The 15,035-nt window shown below is 36.4% G+C and overlaps 3 protein-coding genes across 4 annotated transcripts; all 3 read left to right on the forward strand.

Annotated features, from left to right (window-relative positions):
• Positions 1 to 7,572, forward strand: LOC110782748 (uncharacterized). 2 transcript variants are annotated; one of them, XM_056843408.1, is made up of 9 exons: positions 1 to 367; positions 763 to 2,837; positions 3,303 to 4,728; positions 5,157 to 5,500; positions 5,580 to 5,774; positions 5,911 to 6,086; positions 6,322 to 6,413; positions 6,487 to 6,587; positions 6,818 to 7,572. In XM_056843408.1, exons 1-8 carry the CDS (start codon positions 181 to 183, stop codon positions 6,516 to 6,518), a joined length of 4,527 nt encoding a protein of 1,508 aa, XP_056699386.1. In that variant the 5' UTR covers positions 1 to 180; the 3' UTR covers positions 6,519 to 6,587; positions 6,818 to 7,572. The 2 variants fall into 2 exon arrangements, with proteins under 2 accessions (XP_056699386.1, XP_021842670.2); XM_021986978.2 differs by having other exon boundaries at positions 6,821 to 7,572.
• Positions 7,573 to 10,470: 2,898 nt separating this feature from the next.
• LOC110782749 (probable L-type lectin-domain containing receptor kinase S.7) lies at positions 10,471 to 12,899 on the forward strand. Its single transcript, XM_021986980.2, has one exon. The coding sequence runs from the start codon at positions 10,708 to 10,710 to the stop codon at positions 12,772 to 12,774; it is 2,067 nt and encodes a 688-aa protein (XP_021842672.1). The 5' UTR covers positions 10,471 to 10,707; the 3' UTR covers positions 12,775 to 12,899.
• Positions 12,900 to 14,017: 1,118 nt separating this feature from the next.
• Positions 14,018 to 14,992, forward strand: LOC110782615 (early nodulin-like protein 21). The gene is made up of 2 exons (XM_021986780.2): positions 14,018 to 14,370; positions 14,451 to 14,992. Exons 1-2 carry the CDS (start codon positions 14,181 to 14,183, stop codon positions 14,840 to 14,842), a joined length of 582 nt encoding a protein of 193 aa, XP_021842472.2. The 5' UTR covers positions 14,018 to 14,180; the 3' UTR covers positions 14,843 to 14,992.
• The last annotated feature ends 43 nt before the right edge of the window (positions 14,993 to 15,035 follow it).

Raw genomic sequence — 15,035 nt, forward strand, 5'->3', positions numbered from 1 at the left:
GGTAATAAACACTTCTTGAACAAACTTTCACCATTTTTTTGAATTTCCAACAAAATTTGAAATTTCTCAGCGCTTCATCACTCCAACTATTTCTCTCTCCTCCACAACCAACGAACTGAGCCCTAGACCTTCGAGATTCTTCATCTAAAATTCATGGAGTTTCAGTGAATAAACCCTAAAATGGCGACGAAGGAGGAGAAGCTCTTTGTGCAGATCTTCGATCGAAAGAGGGAGATAATCGACAAATTGAAGCACCTTAGGCAACTTCGCACACAGCACCTTCTTTCCAAGGTCCTAATTGAAGACATTTCTCCTCCTCCTTGGCTCCTCAATTCCAATTCTCAAACTTCAACCTCGGATCTCACTGGTATTTCTCTCTTTCCTCGAGTTTCGCAGAATTTGTATAGTTTTGAGGTTTTTTATGCTCAAAATTTGAGGGTTTATGGTGTGCGGGAGGTGTAGGTTTGTCGATTAGGGTAAATATTTGTTCAATTTTTCTAGTGAAATTGGGATTAATATAGGAGTTTGTTTGCTTTGATGTTATATTTTGTTGCTAATTGATTTAGGTTTAATGGGTATTCAATTGGAATCGCATTGTCGCCATTTCTTCATTTTTTGAATTGCCCTGTCTGTTTGAGAGGAATTATGAAATGTAGTTAGTTCTATGAGTTGTTAGCTAGGAATTTGTAGTCAATTTGACCTTTAAAGAAAGAAACAGAAGAAAAAAGTGTTAATTTGCTAATTCACTTAAATTGTTTTCAGCGTTAAATAGGGAAGAGCTGATTTCAGGACTATTGCTTCCAAGACCTGGACCTTTTGCCTCTTATCCTAGTGGTCCTTGCCTTTTATATGATAAGCCGGTTCTAAGCGCGGCTAATAGTGGCATACCAGATGAAACTTGTGCTGGAAACTGTGCCTCTAGCAATGGTTTTGATGAAGACGGGCCTGGTGTTGCTCCTGTGAGTCGGTTTGATGACACTGAAGATACGGCTGGTATTATTCCTTCGTGTCAGGTTGATGGCACTGAAGACGCAGCTGACATTGCTCCTTTGCCTCATGTTGATGACAGTGTGGACACATTTAATTATGTCCCTATGTCTCCTCCCGAAGATCAGACTGATAAATCTAATGCTTATAAACCTGAACAGTCGCTAGTAAAAATACAGAGATCCAGATCCCGTCAAAAGGCACTGGAGCTTCGGAATAGTGCAAAAACAAGTGCGAAAAGCCGTTTAGGGATGGAGAACAGCAATATATGTAGAAACGATGAACAACTTGGTTTGAGAAGATCTCTTGAATTAGCTGAGCCTTCTGCATTACCTACTGAAATTTGCTCCAACGAAAAAGTAGCAATTGGGAATTGCTTAAACAAGGAGTTGAGTGCCGACGGGTATGCTGGCTTTTTGGCACAATCTACAGGATTTGCTCCCGAAATTTGCTCCAAGGAGGAAGTGGCAACCGGGTATCATTCAGACAAGAAGAAATTTTTTGATACTTCCGGAGGTTCTTTTACACATTCAACAGTTCATGAGGGAAATGAAGTAGAATTGGCAGACAATCAGATGATTGAAGAATGCAGCAATATTTATGGTGGTAGGTTTACTAGATCTGGATCTTCCGTTGAGGGAGCTCACTCTCTTAATAAAAGGACCATGGATGTTTGTGTTGCTCCAATGACAAGATCTAAAAGTTTTCAAGGAGCTCACCCTCTTAATAAAAAGAATGTGGATGTTTGTGTTGGTCCAATAATGAGATCCGAAAGTGTCGAGGGAGCTCACCCTCTTAATAAAAAGAGCATGGATGTTTGTGTTAGTCGAATAGTGAGATCCAAAAGTGGCTTGACACAGCAGGTGGAATCATCCATTGGGAATAGCATCAAGGCTCACAGTGGTATCTTTATGAGATCCAAAAGTCGAGCTGAAGAAGCAGAAAGGTTTCAGAGAAGCATGTCTAAGAAAGTGTCTGTAAAACCCAAGCAACTTGATTTTGATGAAGTTGAAGAAAGAAAATTTTTGGGCAACCTTCCCGATCATTTGCCAGGACCTATTAGTCTGGATACATTAGAAGAGAGAACCAGAGCTCACACAATCAACACGCCTAGCTCTCTTCCTGGCGCAGTCTCTATTGGAGCATATCCTCAGTCATTAGCATACAAAACCCTTGAGGTTCCAGGTAGTGAAATAGCTCATGCTTTGTCTAAAAGTGACAAAATATCCGGACAGACTTTGATCTTGCAAGATTGTGTGGGTGGTTTGCAATCTTCTTTGGATGCTGAGGCTACAGAAGTTGCTCAATTGAGTCCTGACCAAACTCCAGTTGGATTATTGGTACCAGTGACTGATTTTGCTCCTACAGTTACTAGAGATGAAGCCAAAGCTGATTCTGCTCAGTCAGCCAAGATAGTGAAATTGGGGAGCCTTTCTACAAGTGCTGCTGTACGAGCTTCCTCCTCAAGCCATGGGAAGCAGGCTGGTGATTCTGAACTATGTGAGCTTAGAGCTGAAGTAAACATGCTCCAAGCCTTCAATTATAGCAATGCCTTAGATGGTTCTTGGCCATGTTATAAGCGGAGGAAAATTGATTATCAGAACCCCAACAAATCTTGCAGCCCAACTTTGAGGGTAAATTCCTTTAGGGCTATCAGTGAAAACATTCCAGATAGATGTGATTGGGGTGAGAAGGAAAACATTCATCCCGTATCCCAGAAATCTATTAATTCTCATAATTCAGGTGCTGCTTTATCAGAGTGTACTATTCTTGCCAAAGAGACTGGTCAGAGTGTCTCTTCTTCAACGAGTAAGGAGCATTCGTTGACTCATCAGGTGGAGTGTGGAAAGGTACTGGTTCACCCACGGTATTCATTGTTAGCTTTATAAAATGAGATAATATATTTGCTTCATCACAACCTGTTTGATTCACAGCATGTTCCATTTTTTATCAACTGCATTATTTTTGTTCGCTGGTGAATTACATCATCCATCCCAATTCCCAAAATACATTTCTTCATGTATACTTATTAAATAGTTAGTTGTTGTAATGGTTTTTATAACTAACAAATACTATTGCACTGGTATTGAAAGTGACAAAATAGTTTATTGATACTTTAAGCGACTAATAAGATGGAACTGGAAAGCTAGTGGACATAAACTATAAACTGGGTTATCTAAAAGCTATTTCTATTGCCGCAAGTATAATACGAAGTATATGTTTACTTTTGTTGTCTTGCAATAAGTTAAGTTGACATTTTTTCAAATGTTATTTTCCCTTGATATGTTATTAACCTCTTCATGTTTATCTGGCAGGATAAAGTTAGCCTAGGGAGAATTTCTATAGCCTCCACATGTAAACACCTAAAACTATCGGAATCTGATGTTTCAAATGTGAATCGAAGTATAACTGCAGAGCCGTCAGATTTATTGCCCAAGGATGAAAAAGTGAAAGCAAATGCATTCAGTGCTGCATCTTGCAGTGAAATGGTGTCTGGTGGCTTGGTGTACGGTCAAGATCTGGTGAATGGTGATGCTGCAGTGGAGTTGGTGGATACTAAAATGATTGTGGATCAAAGAAAATCTCATCAGAGTGTGCATGACTTTAAACTATCTATTGGTTCTCCCCTCATGGAATTTATGAATGTAGCTGAAGCCGATCAGACTATTCCGGAGCTTGAGCGCTTTGTTATAGGTGACAACACAGTTGATGAACAAAGTTCTGGAAAGGAAATTTTCCACGAAGAAGCTCCCTTTCTTTATAAAAAAGTGGACAGGACCAGCTTGCCTGAGGTATTTTGTAATTCTGCAACTTTGAGCACCCCCGTATCCCCCTTTCCTTCTGGCTGTAAATCGTACTTACCACCAGGTATATACTCCTCAGTACCTAACGGGCTGCTGGAGAACATTGACATACAATGTAACTTGCTGCACAGTGGAAGTGCTTTATTTGGGAAGTCTCATTCCGATATATTTTCTTTTCCTAATCGCCAATATGTGTGGGATATAAAGAAACCTTTTCTGTCACCGGTTGGGAGGGGCTATGAAGGCGCCACATCAAAATCTGGTGGTTCAGATAAGCTTGGTAGCAGTAATCTAGAGCTCACTTGCTTCCCCATTCTGGAGGATCCTGAAAGTGGTGAGGAAGATGTGAATGATGCTGTTAACTCCAGTATGAAGAAGTCTTCATCAACTATGAATAATAGTGCTGATAGAGAACCATATTTTGATATTACTGCAGAGTATGCTAGCTCTCTGGTTCCAAATCATGCAGATGAGAGAGGTAGTTTAGAATCTGTGAGCGTAGAGGATACGAGGACTGTGTCAAGTACTAGAAGTGGTGGCAACAAGGAATCACTTTGTGATAAAGTTATGCAGAATGAAACTACTCTGGCTCCAGATTATGTAGACGAGAGATGCAGTCTAGGATCGGTATGCACAGAAATCAGAACTCGTGAGATGCGTAATGAAAGCAAGAAGAGTAGCATGAGTCAGAGGAAATACAGGCAGACCAGGTTGGAGAAGGAGAACAAGGGCTTTTCAGTTGGTACTTACAGCAGTAAAAAGCACTCAAAACCACTCAGTAACAGGTTCAGCAAACAAATATCATCAGAAAATTCAAGTTTAAGAACTAGAGGGCAAAGTTTTTCAGAAAAGGGACAAAAATGCAAAAATATTGTGTCCAACATAAAATCCTTTGTCCCACTTGTTCAACAAAAACAAGCAGCTGCAGTTCTACCTGGTAATACTACTATGTCTTGTTTCTTGGAGTATACAATTTCTTTTACTTAAAAGAAGTATGGTGGACTCCTTTTTCTTACTGCTTACCCATTGGAATTAGGTAGTACTAGCAACATTAAATGGCAAGTTTCTGTTATCCGTCCAATTTTCTTCATTTCATCTTCTTGATCGTTTTTTGGTTTTAGAATTTCGTATCCATATGTTAAAGGCCAAAGTGTTTACCCCTTCCGATTAGCTTGTTCTTCTTACAGCTGATTGTATAATTAGGATATTTAGTACTATTATGAAGAATTATCTTCTGCTTGATGCATCTATAAGCTACTGGTTTATAAGATCTAGAAGGTGTTTTGAAACTGTTAACATTCTGAATTAGGCTATTTCTTATTTTCAAAGCTCGTGCTATATGGATCGTTTTGTGTTGCTTTGCAGAAAAGAGAGATGTAAAAGTCAAGGCCCTCCAAGCTGCAGAAGCTGCCAAACGCGCTGCTGAAATAAGAGAAAATGAACGCAAGCAGAAAAAAGAAGCGATGAAGCTTGAACGAGCAAGAGCGGAGCAAGAAAATATGAAGGAAATGGAGCTTAAAAGAAAATTAAAAGAGGAACATAAAAAGAAAAGAGAGGCTGAAACCGCAGCTAAGAAACGACAGAGAGAAGAAGAAGAAAAGAACTTAAAGGAAAGGAAAAAACAGCGTGTTGAAGAGGCAAGGTTGCAGCACAAGCAAGCAGAGGAGAACCTTAAAGCTTGGAAAGAGGAATCGAGATGTGCAGCAGAGGTATGGCTTTGTCCTTCTATAAAGTTTCAAGTAATTTTTTTGTTTGTTATTGCTGTTTTAATTATTGTGGTCATTATAGGAAGAAAGAGCTAATCTGAGAAAGGACTTAAATGAGAAAATAGAAAAGAAACTTGAGAAAGGATATGAAAGAGAAGATTCAGAGAACCCAATGAATTATACGGTCGTGGTTGGAAGTGATAGAAGAGAAGCTGATGATGGACGTTCAACCTTAATTGATCACAAGATGCCAACGGTATCTTCCGCCACTGGAAAGGTAAAATTGTGCCAGGGATGGGTTCTGACTGCGTAGCATAACATTTTTGGCATGTAAATTTTATGGTTCATCTACTTTTCAGATGCCTTGGTACGTGGTGAAATTTCCCTTCTCAAAAGTTGTGATGGTCTTGCAGGTTGGTAACGTGGAAGTTGCTGAAAGTTCAACGCCTAATATTGTAAAAAATGATAAGCCAGATCATCGAACTAGCGCACCACAGTCATATGATATATCACCATACCAATGCTCAGATGATGAAGAGGAAGCAATGGATGAAATACCAAACAAGAAGTTTGTCCCTACATGGGCCAGGTTAGTTATGTTTGGTTCCTTTAGATTATTTCTCTACACTAAGCTTTTCGGTGCCCCTTTCTTAATTGTTGAGTTAACACATGTACGGGGTTTGGAATTTGGTTAATCTGCTACATTTTGTAGTTTTATTTTGTTGATATGCTACTTGTACTCTTCACACATCTCCTTTTATTATATGATCCTTGGTTAAAACAGCAACAATTTTAAGTCTCGAGCTATTGCTTGTTTTCTGCAGTAAAAGCTGTGTGGCATTGGCTTTATCATCTTTGCAACATGTAGATCCAAATGTGATATTTCCTCCTGGAAGCTTTTGCAGCTTGGAGAAAGGTAAAGATTGTTTCTGCACTTCATTAAATTTGAGCTATTTCAGACACTCAGAACATCTATTTTCCTCTTCTAGTTCTTTTGCCCAGAAGAATACTACAAAAGTAAAATAAAAGAAGTCCATATGCGTATATGAGAACTAAGTTGGCAGAGGATATGCTTTTGGTTTGCGAGCAGGTAAATATTCCTTGACCTTGATTAATTACTATTATTCAAATACTATTCATGTTTGTAGGTGACACCTTATTCACTGTAAAATGGTCATTAAAGTTAGATGTTTTCTATGCCTGCCATTTGTTTCACCACTTTTATCTTGTGACAACAATCTGTCATTATGCCTTTATGCTATAGAAGTCTTACCGATCCTAAGTTGCTTTCAGTTATACCTAACAACGTGTGTGGTTCAGCAGATCTTCGAAGGGCAACGAACAACTGATATCTCAACTTGGGCAGCTGGAAGAAGACTTCTTGCTCACATAAATGCATTGAGAAACTCTGTGTTTATACTTATAACTGTATATATGCCTGACTTTAGAGACACTGATAGTTTTTTGGTGACCCTAAGTAGCTTAGTATGATTAAACCCAAGTTAGGAGCTATTGCCAGATTCCGCTGGCATATGTAATATTGTAGATTTGAAGAGTTGAAGGAGCTTTTGAAGTTTGGAGGAAGCCATTCACTCTACTCTAGCAACCAATGTCAGATATTGATCAATGTCTTGGGCGTTTTCAAGCTTTCACAGGTCAGTTTCTCCTTGAAGTTCTTCTTCCTGGATAAGAATAGAGAATAGTGGCATTCATCCAAGATTGATTGGATAGATTTGATAAACAAGTTCATGTAGAAATGAATCTGCCCTTAGGTCATTTATTGTAAATCGAGGTATTTGTCTCGAAGCAGCTTAAAACTACAGTGAATGTTATGGATCGAGATTAGTAACCTGTAAATGTCGATTTAACGTTGGTTAAATTTACTAATCTTGTTTTTGCCCTTTGCATTTCTGTAGGATTAGTAAAAAGCAAGGAATATTTGTGGATTTTAGGTTTTCACATTGTAACGGCTAGTAAGCTACATGAGTTGTGGTATGAATGGAATGTATTTTATTCTGGTACTATAGATTTATTATACGAAAATGATGAAAAATGGTGGGTCACTTGACTCTTGAGTTTGGACTTTAACAAGTATTGGGTCAGTCACATGTTGACCCCTTCACATTGGCGCTCTTGTCAGTTTTTTGAATTGTTGACTGCTCAGCTCCGTTTCCAAAAGCATCTCTCTATTTGATTATTACTCCATCTTCTAAGGATTTCACTAATCTATTTAGTCTTGCAAAAAACTGTCAAATTATACTTGAAATAAGATAGATTTTGTATTAGTAGTATAGATTCTATAGAATATAATAGCAGGCTCCACATTATCGATAAATATTTAATATAGAACATCGTCGTAATTTAGATGAAGACATTAGAATATTAGATGTGTGGCTTTGCCACGTTTAGCCCCTATGTAGTTTCTTTATGTATGTTTGTTTCGTTTTTCTTTCTTTATCTTGGATCTCGTCTCTTCACTTGAATAATAATAAATAAATAAATAAAAAGTCTTGTTAATATTTCAAATGTTTTTATGCCATGGTATACCCGTATGTATTGTACATGGGTCTGTCTACAATGTACAAGGGAGGTTATATTAAATATTTCAGGGTTTGAACTTGTGAGATAAATTCATACCATAATTATACTTGAACTTTTTATGGTTAGAGGTTGTTTTTTCGCATATCAGATATGTGTGGCAACACACATATCAACTAAAAGACAAATAGCTAAAAGACAAAAAAAAAAGTACCATTCATGTTAAAAAAAATACCATTCTGTAAAAAAAAAAGTACCATTTAATTTTTTTTTTGTCCTTTTGCCTATTTTGTCTTTTGTTTTGATATGTATTTGCCCATACATATTTGATATGCGCAAAGACTTCCTCCTTATGGTTATGCTATCATCCTCTACAAATAACAACTTAAAATAGTCAATTTTGTCTTATGATTTTTTTTGCACATGGTTAACAATGGTCTTAGGGTTTGATTCTCACTAGTTTCACTCTTAGAGTTTGTTTGGTATGTTATGGGATAGGGATAGGGACAAGAATTGGGGACAAGGATAGGGAATTGAACATGGGGAATTCACTATCCCTACCCCATGTTTGGTATAATATTGGATATATATCCAGGATAACATAACAAATTTACTATATTGTCCCTTTAAAATGTTAAGTTAAATAATATTTGTATTAACTGAATAAAAGGTATTAAGGGTAAAATTATCTTTTCGCATTTTAATGAGAAATTCTCATTCCTATACCTGCCTCATGCCGGTATAGAATATGAGGAATAAGAGATCATTTTATCCATGTCCTTATCCCTCATTAATCTTTGTTTCCTTGTAAACAAACATGGGATAAGAGTGAGAAGGGGTTAGAAGTCCTTATACAAACTTTTAGGAAAGACCGTCTAACGGCTAGACCACTTGTTGTCATCCCATAGAACAGATTAGTTAAGCATTTAACCAATTAGTTAAACAATGAAAATGATTAGTTAAGCAATGAGATCAATTAGTTAAGATTTTATGAGTTTTAGTTAATAAGTTTGTTAAAAAATAATAACTAGTCGACTCCTAAATTTAACTATTTGTCTTTATACACTATTTTGTTATTCAATTAGTTATATTTTACACTATTTTAGTTAGTACCAAAAAAACTGGTCTAACCGTTAGGTAGTCTTACACAAAAGCTTTTGCCTACTAAAAGTTAACCCGATGTCATCTTTTACCATCAAGACAATAAGTGAATAAGCATATTACTTTAGCTTGTTTGTTAAAAGTTAGGGAGAATGTTTAATACAGAGTAATTTATAAATGAAACATCCTAACATATTTTACAAAAATTAGCGTGTACTTAAACATAAACAATTATCAAAAAAATAAAAATCAATAACTAAAATGTTTAGTTCAAGTATGACATTCACGTACATCATAGTTTTATGCACGTTGTACACACCAACATAAATGAAAACCGATTTGTAAGATTTTAGAGTAGATCCCCTCAAAAAAAAAAAAAAAAAACTAAGAGTAGGTAACGTTAACTCTTATTATTGAATCTATAAAATATGGCAGAACTTTCTCATTTTGCCGTATTACTCCCTCCGTCCCGGAATACTCGACCCGGTTTGATCGGCACAGAGTTTAAGGGACTTGAATTGACTTATTTAATTTAATAGATATTAGTTGATAGTGGGGTATTATTTTAATGTAGTTAGTGGGAAGTGGGTTAAGAGGTGGGGTTGGGGGAGAGTAGAGGTTGAATTTTTAATTATTTTTTGTATGGAGTAGGGGTAGGTGGGTTAATAGGGGTGGAGTGAGAAATAATATAATATTGTTAGAATATTTTCATTTTTAAAAACATGTCAAGTATTAAGGGACGGCCCGATAAGGAAAACAGGTCGAGTATTCCGAGACAGATGGAGTATTTATTATGAAATAACATGATTTTTATTTTTATTTTATTGGTATAATCTGAAAATTTTGAATGAGATTGTAAAGGTAAAGTTCATCAACACAATCGTCGTGTTTCTGTTCTTCTTAAAAAAAGGACTGACAGTAGTACTAAAATATCAGCTCCTCCTATTTGCTGACATAATTAATTTGGTCAAATCTAGGCATTTTCAATCATTATTAGGATTTCATAAATATTCTGAATTTCATGCAACATCAATCATGGTACAATTTTTTATCATGCTGGACCCACCCACCTCCTTTTGACGTCATAAAATCAATATCTTTAGCTCTAACAATCAAATAAAACGTCATTATCATTATCTCATCCATATTTTCCCCCAAAAATTATCTCATCCAGATTACCCTAAAAAGTTCTTAAATAACCGTTATACAATCCACCAACAAATCACAATTTTTTTTTTCTTTTTGTCAACAAAAATAATCACACCTTTTTTTTTTGTTAAAAAATAAATAAATTTTCTAACCGACAAACCACGCGCCCATTTTCTAACGGTTTATACCCCATTTTCTCCCTCCTTTCGTCCATAAACCCCATTTACTTTTTTTCTCTCTCCTTATCACTTTCTCTTTCTAAAAAACAAGAACTCTGTTTTCCTCTGTTTCCCCTGCTCTTCAATCTCACTGAAATGCTTAAAATTTCCCAGAAACCCATATTTTTCCACAAAATTCAATCAAATTCTCTCATTTCTTGAAAAATTCCCAAATACCCACTTCAAATTTCATCATAAGTAACCATGAATTCATCCACAAGAACCCTGATTTTCCGGCTCGGCTTTGCAATCATCATCTTCCTCCTTGTTCCAATACCAACCTCTGCTTCGACTTCAAGCTTCCATTTCTCATCGTTTAACGCCAGAAACTTCACTTTGTTGGGTGATTCGTATCTTAAAAATGGTGTTGTGGGTCTTACAAGAGACGTGACAGTTCCTACTACAAGCTCTGGGTCAATCATTTACAATACCCCAATTCAGTTCTTTGATTCTGATGCTAATATTACTGCTTCTTTCTCTGCTAAATTCTCTTTTTCAATCAGTAATATTAATCCCACTTCATCTTCTGGTGATGGATTGACCTTCTTTCTCTCTCCTGATAATCAGAGTCTTGGTAGCCCTGGTGGGTACTTGGGTCTTGTGAACTCCTCTGAGTTAACCAAGAATCGGTTTATTGCTTTCGAGTTCGACACGAAACTCGATCCTCATTTCAATGATCCGAATGATAATCATGTTGGTTTGGATGTTAATAGCTTAATTTCAATCCAAACTGCTAATTTGCTGTTAAAAGGGATTGATCTCAAGAGTGGGGATTTGATCAATGTGTGGATTGAATACAAAAATGAGCAAAAAGTGGTGAGAATTTATATGGGTTATTCGAATACCAAACCCATGAACCCGGTATTAGAGGTCAAAATTGATCTTTCAGAACATTTGAAGGAGTTTGTGTATGTGGGTTTTTCGGGTTCTAGTGAGGGGAGTACTGAACTTCATCTGATAGAGAGTTTTGGACTACAGATTTTTGGGTTTTTTCCTGTGAGACCTCATTTTAGGACTCATAATGTTTCTGACAGTTCTGTGATAATAACTCCTCCTCCAAGGCTCGAATCGAACTCAAAGAATCATAGAAAGAGGATCGGATTAGCCCTTGTGATTGCTGGTCCAGTATTCTGCTGTGTTGTTCTGATTGTTTTTGGTTATGTTTCTGCCAAGAAATGGGAGAAAATCAAGAAACAGAAAAGTTTCAAGGCAGAAATGGTAACTGGTCCTAGACAGTTTAGCTATAGAGAGCTGAAATTTGCTACAAGGGGGTTTCATTCGAGCAGGATTCTGGGAAACGGCGCGTTTGGGACTGTCTACAAAGCATACTTCATGTCTTCAGGAATTATTTCTGCAGTAAAGAGGTCAAAGCATTCCCATGAAGGTAAATCTGAGTTTCTTGCTGAGTTATCAATTATTGCTTGTTTGAGGCACAAGAACTTGGTTCAACTCCAAGGTTGGTGTGTAGAAAAAGGTGAATTGTTGCTTGTTTATGATTATATGCTAAATGGAAGCCTTGACAAAGTGCTGTATCCAGAGTCAAAAATCGACACTAACCCACTCCCATGGGCTAAAAGATACAACATTGTAGTGGGTTTAGCTTCAGTTTTGACATACTTGCACCAAGAATGTGAACAGGTAGTCATACATAGAGATATCAAGACTAGCAATGTGTTATTAGATGCAAATTTCAACCCAAAGCTTGGTGATTTCGGGTTAGCTAGACTTATGGAACATGATAAAAGCCCGGTTTCAACATTAACTGCTGGAACAATGGGGTACTTGGCTCCTGAGTATCTGCAGTATGGAAAAGCTACTGAAAAAACTGATGTATTCAGCTATGGTGTTGTGGTTCTTGAAGTGGCTTGTGGGAGGCAGCCGATAGAGAGAGAGACAGGTGATCAGAAGATGGTTAATTTAGTGGATTGGGTTTGGAAGCTTCATTCTCAAGGAAGGCTACTTGAAGCTGCTGATCAGAGGTTAAAAATGGAGTTTGATGTGGAACAAATGAAGAAGCTTCTGCTTGTTGGGTTAAGCTGTGCAAATCCTGATTGTTTAGAGAGGCCTAATATGAGGAAGGTGCTTCAGATACTTAACAATGAGGCCGGTCCTGTACTCGTTCCTAAATCGAAGCCAACCTTGATTTTCTCCAGCAGTCTTCCCCTCTGTATAGAAGACATTGTTTCTGATTATGAACAAGAGAGTCAAGGCTCAGATGATCTGTTTCAGGATACAGTTCAAGGTTGTCAGAATTTGAAAGAGATTTGCTGAACAATAAAAATCACTTTACTTTTGGATTAATTCATTCATTCTTTCATTTGATTTTTGTTTTTCATTCTTGTTGCATAGTGTTCTCTTATCTGTAAATCTTTCAATCAAATATCAAAATTCTGATATGAGTACTAGTAGTTCTTCTGAATACAGCATTTCCTTTGCATAAGATTGTTTATTGCAGCTAGAGTATACTGGTTTTTTTTTCTGAAGCTTTCACATTAAAGAATGTAAAGTTGCTGCTTGTACGATCAATTTCAGTATTTGTATACCAGTGTCCTACGGCAAAGATTGTTTTTATCATGCTATAGTTAAGATTTTTAAAGTTTCAGTTAGGTATTTCTGAGTTTCATGAAAAAAAAAAATCAGAGCTTTAGTTAATATTTTCTATGTTTTAGTTACGATTTTTTACGTTTTAGTTAAGATTTTTTGAGTTTTAGTTAGGTATTTTTGAGTTTCATTAAAAAAAATTCAGAGCTTTAGTTAAGATTTTCTATGTTTTAGTTACGATTTTTTACGTTTTAGTTAAGATTTTTTAAGTTTTAGTTAAGATTTTTTAGGTATTAGTGAAGATTTTTGAGTTTTAGTTACGTACTTTTGAGTTTCAATTCAGGATTTTGGTTAAGATTTTTTAGGTTTAGTTACGATTTTATGAGTTTAAGTTAAGATTTTATGGGTTTCTGAATACTCAGTAATGATAGCGGCCAGAGTAGCTATAAGGCCAACACCTCATCAGTGTTGTCATTCAAGTTATCTTCAACAAAATTATTTCGAAGCTTTTAAATTTAGGTGGAATACCGACCAATAAAAGAAAGGTTATACGTTAAATAATCCTAAAATAAGCATCAACTAAACAATTAATAGTATCAATCGGCCCTTTACATTTTACTTTGTCATAAACTCTTATGTATTTCTTCCGTCAATAAAAAAAAACTTCAAGTTTTTTTAGAAAAATGAACGTAGAGGGATATACAAAATCATCATTCCCCGTTCCCTTAAAAAAAAAAAATCATCGTTCCCCAGCATACTTGTTCCACATAATGTACTAGTACTCCATTAAATAAAATAGGTTATAGATTTTACTAATTTTCCGAAGTAATCAGATTTTTCCCACATAATAATCATTTAAAAAACAATAAAATATTAAAAAAATAAAGAGAGACTATTTGACTAGAATCACGTTCAAACCACTTGAAATTACAAAAAACTTGCCCTCAATCTTTCCCCACTTTCCCTCCACTTGTTCTAACTTTGACCACTCAAAATATAACTACCTTAACCGCCACTCTCCATCCTCCTCTATAAAAACTTCAAAGCTCAAGTAATCAACTTACACTTTTATTTGCTTCCCTTACTTTCTCTGCTCTAGAATACAATTTGTCTAAAAATCTGAACAAGAAACGAAAATGGCCAAGTTTTCAACAATCAAAGCTTGTAAATTTTCTCTGATTTTAGCCATTCTCTTTGTGTTCCATGTTTCCTGCTTTCAGTATGAAGTAGGAGGTGAAAAAGGATGGATTAAACCCGACGGAAGCGAGCTCGAGACTTACAATGAGTGGGCAGAACAAAACAGGTTTCACATCGGAGACTCCATCAGTAAGTTATCTTTGATATATGAATGTTTCACATTAATATAACAAAAAATCAGTTTCTGACAATTTGCTTTTTACTGATAGATTTCAAGTATACAAATGACTCAGTGCTCCTGGTTGAGAGAAGTGATTATGAGGATTGTAATGTGAAAAACCCGATGTTGAAATTCGATGATGGCAACACGGTTTATGAGTTTGATAAATCGGGTTTTGTCTACTTTATAAGTGGGAAACCAAAACACTGTCAAGCAGGTCAGAAGATGATCATCCGTGTGATGGTACAATATGCTGCTCATCACCCCACCGCCAGTTCCCCTGCACCCTCATCTCAGGGACCAACTGATGCCGGATATGGGTTCATTACCGACTCGTCGGGACCCACCTCTACCAACTCCAGTGACATGCTGTCTGTCACATCTTATTGCCTGACGCTGTTCATGGGTGTTGTCATCGTGCTCTATCTGTTCATGGATTAAAAGCTTCTTAGAATTGAAGCTAGGGTTGTTTTTTATTTTTTAAATTGCTTTAGACCTTTAGGGTAGAGTTGATTATGTTGTTCTCCTCTGCTGTTTGAGGAACATTTGTTTTGAAATTATGATTTTAATGCTAGTTAAATTTTTATTACTGCCTGTCAGAATTCATTCTCTGCAATGTATTTCATGGATAAAC

Source organism: Spinacia oleracea, chromosome 4, assembly GCF_020520425.1.
Source record: "Spinacia oleracea cultivar Varoflay chromosome 4, BTI_SOV_V1, whole genome shotgun sequence".
NCBI lineage: Eukaryota > Viridiplantae > Streptophyta > Magnoliopsida > Caryophyllales > Amaranthaceae > Spinacia > Spinacia oleracea.

Excerpts from the sequence above, each read along its gene's own strand:
- LOC110782748 (XM_056843408.1), top strand. The coding sequence starts at position 181 with ATGGCGACGAAGGAGGAGAAGCTCTTTGTGCAGATCTTCGATCGAAAG. Across the intron at positions 368-762 it reads TTCAACCTCGGATCTCACTG|CGTTAAATAGGGAAGAGCTG; the intron begins GTATTTCTCTCT and ends AATTGTTTTCAG. Across the intron at positions 4,729-5,156 it reads AGCAGCTGCAGTTCTACCTG|AAAAGAGAGATGTAAAAGTC; the intron begins GTAATACTACTA and ends GTTGCTTTGCAG.
- LOC110782749 (XM_021986980.2), top strand. The coding sequence starts at position 10,708 with ATGAATTCATCCACAAGAACCCTGATTTTCCGGCTCGGCTTTGCAATC.
- LOC110782615 (XM_021986780.2), top strand. The coding sequence starts at position 14,181 with ATGGCCAAGTTTTCAACAATCAAAGCTTGTAAATTTTCTCTGATTTTA. Across the intron at positions 14,371-14,450 it reads TCACATCGGAGACTCCATCA|ATTTCAAGTATACAAATGAC; the intron begins GTAAGTTATCTT and ends TTTTACTGATAG.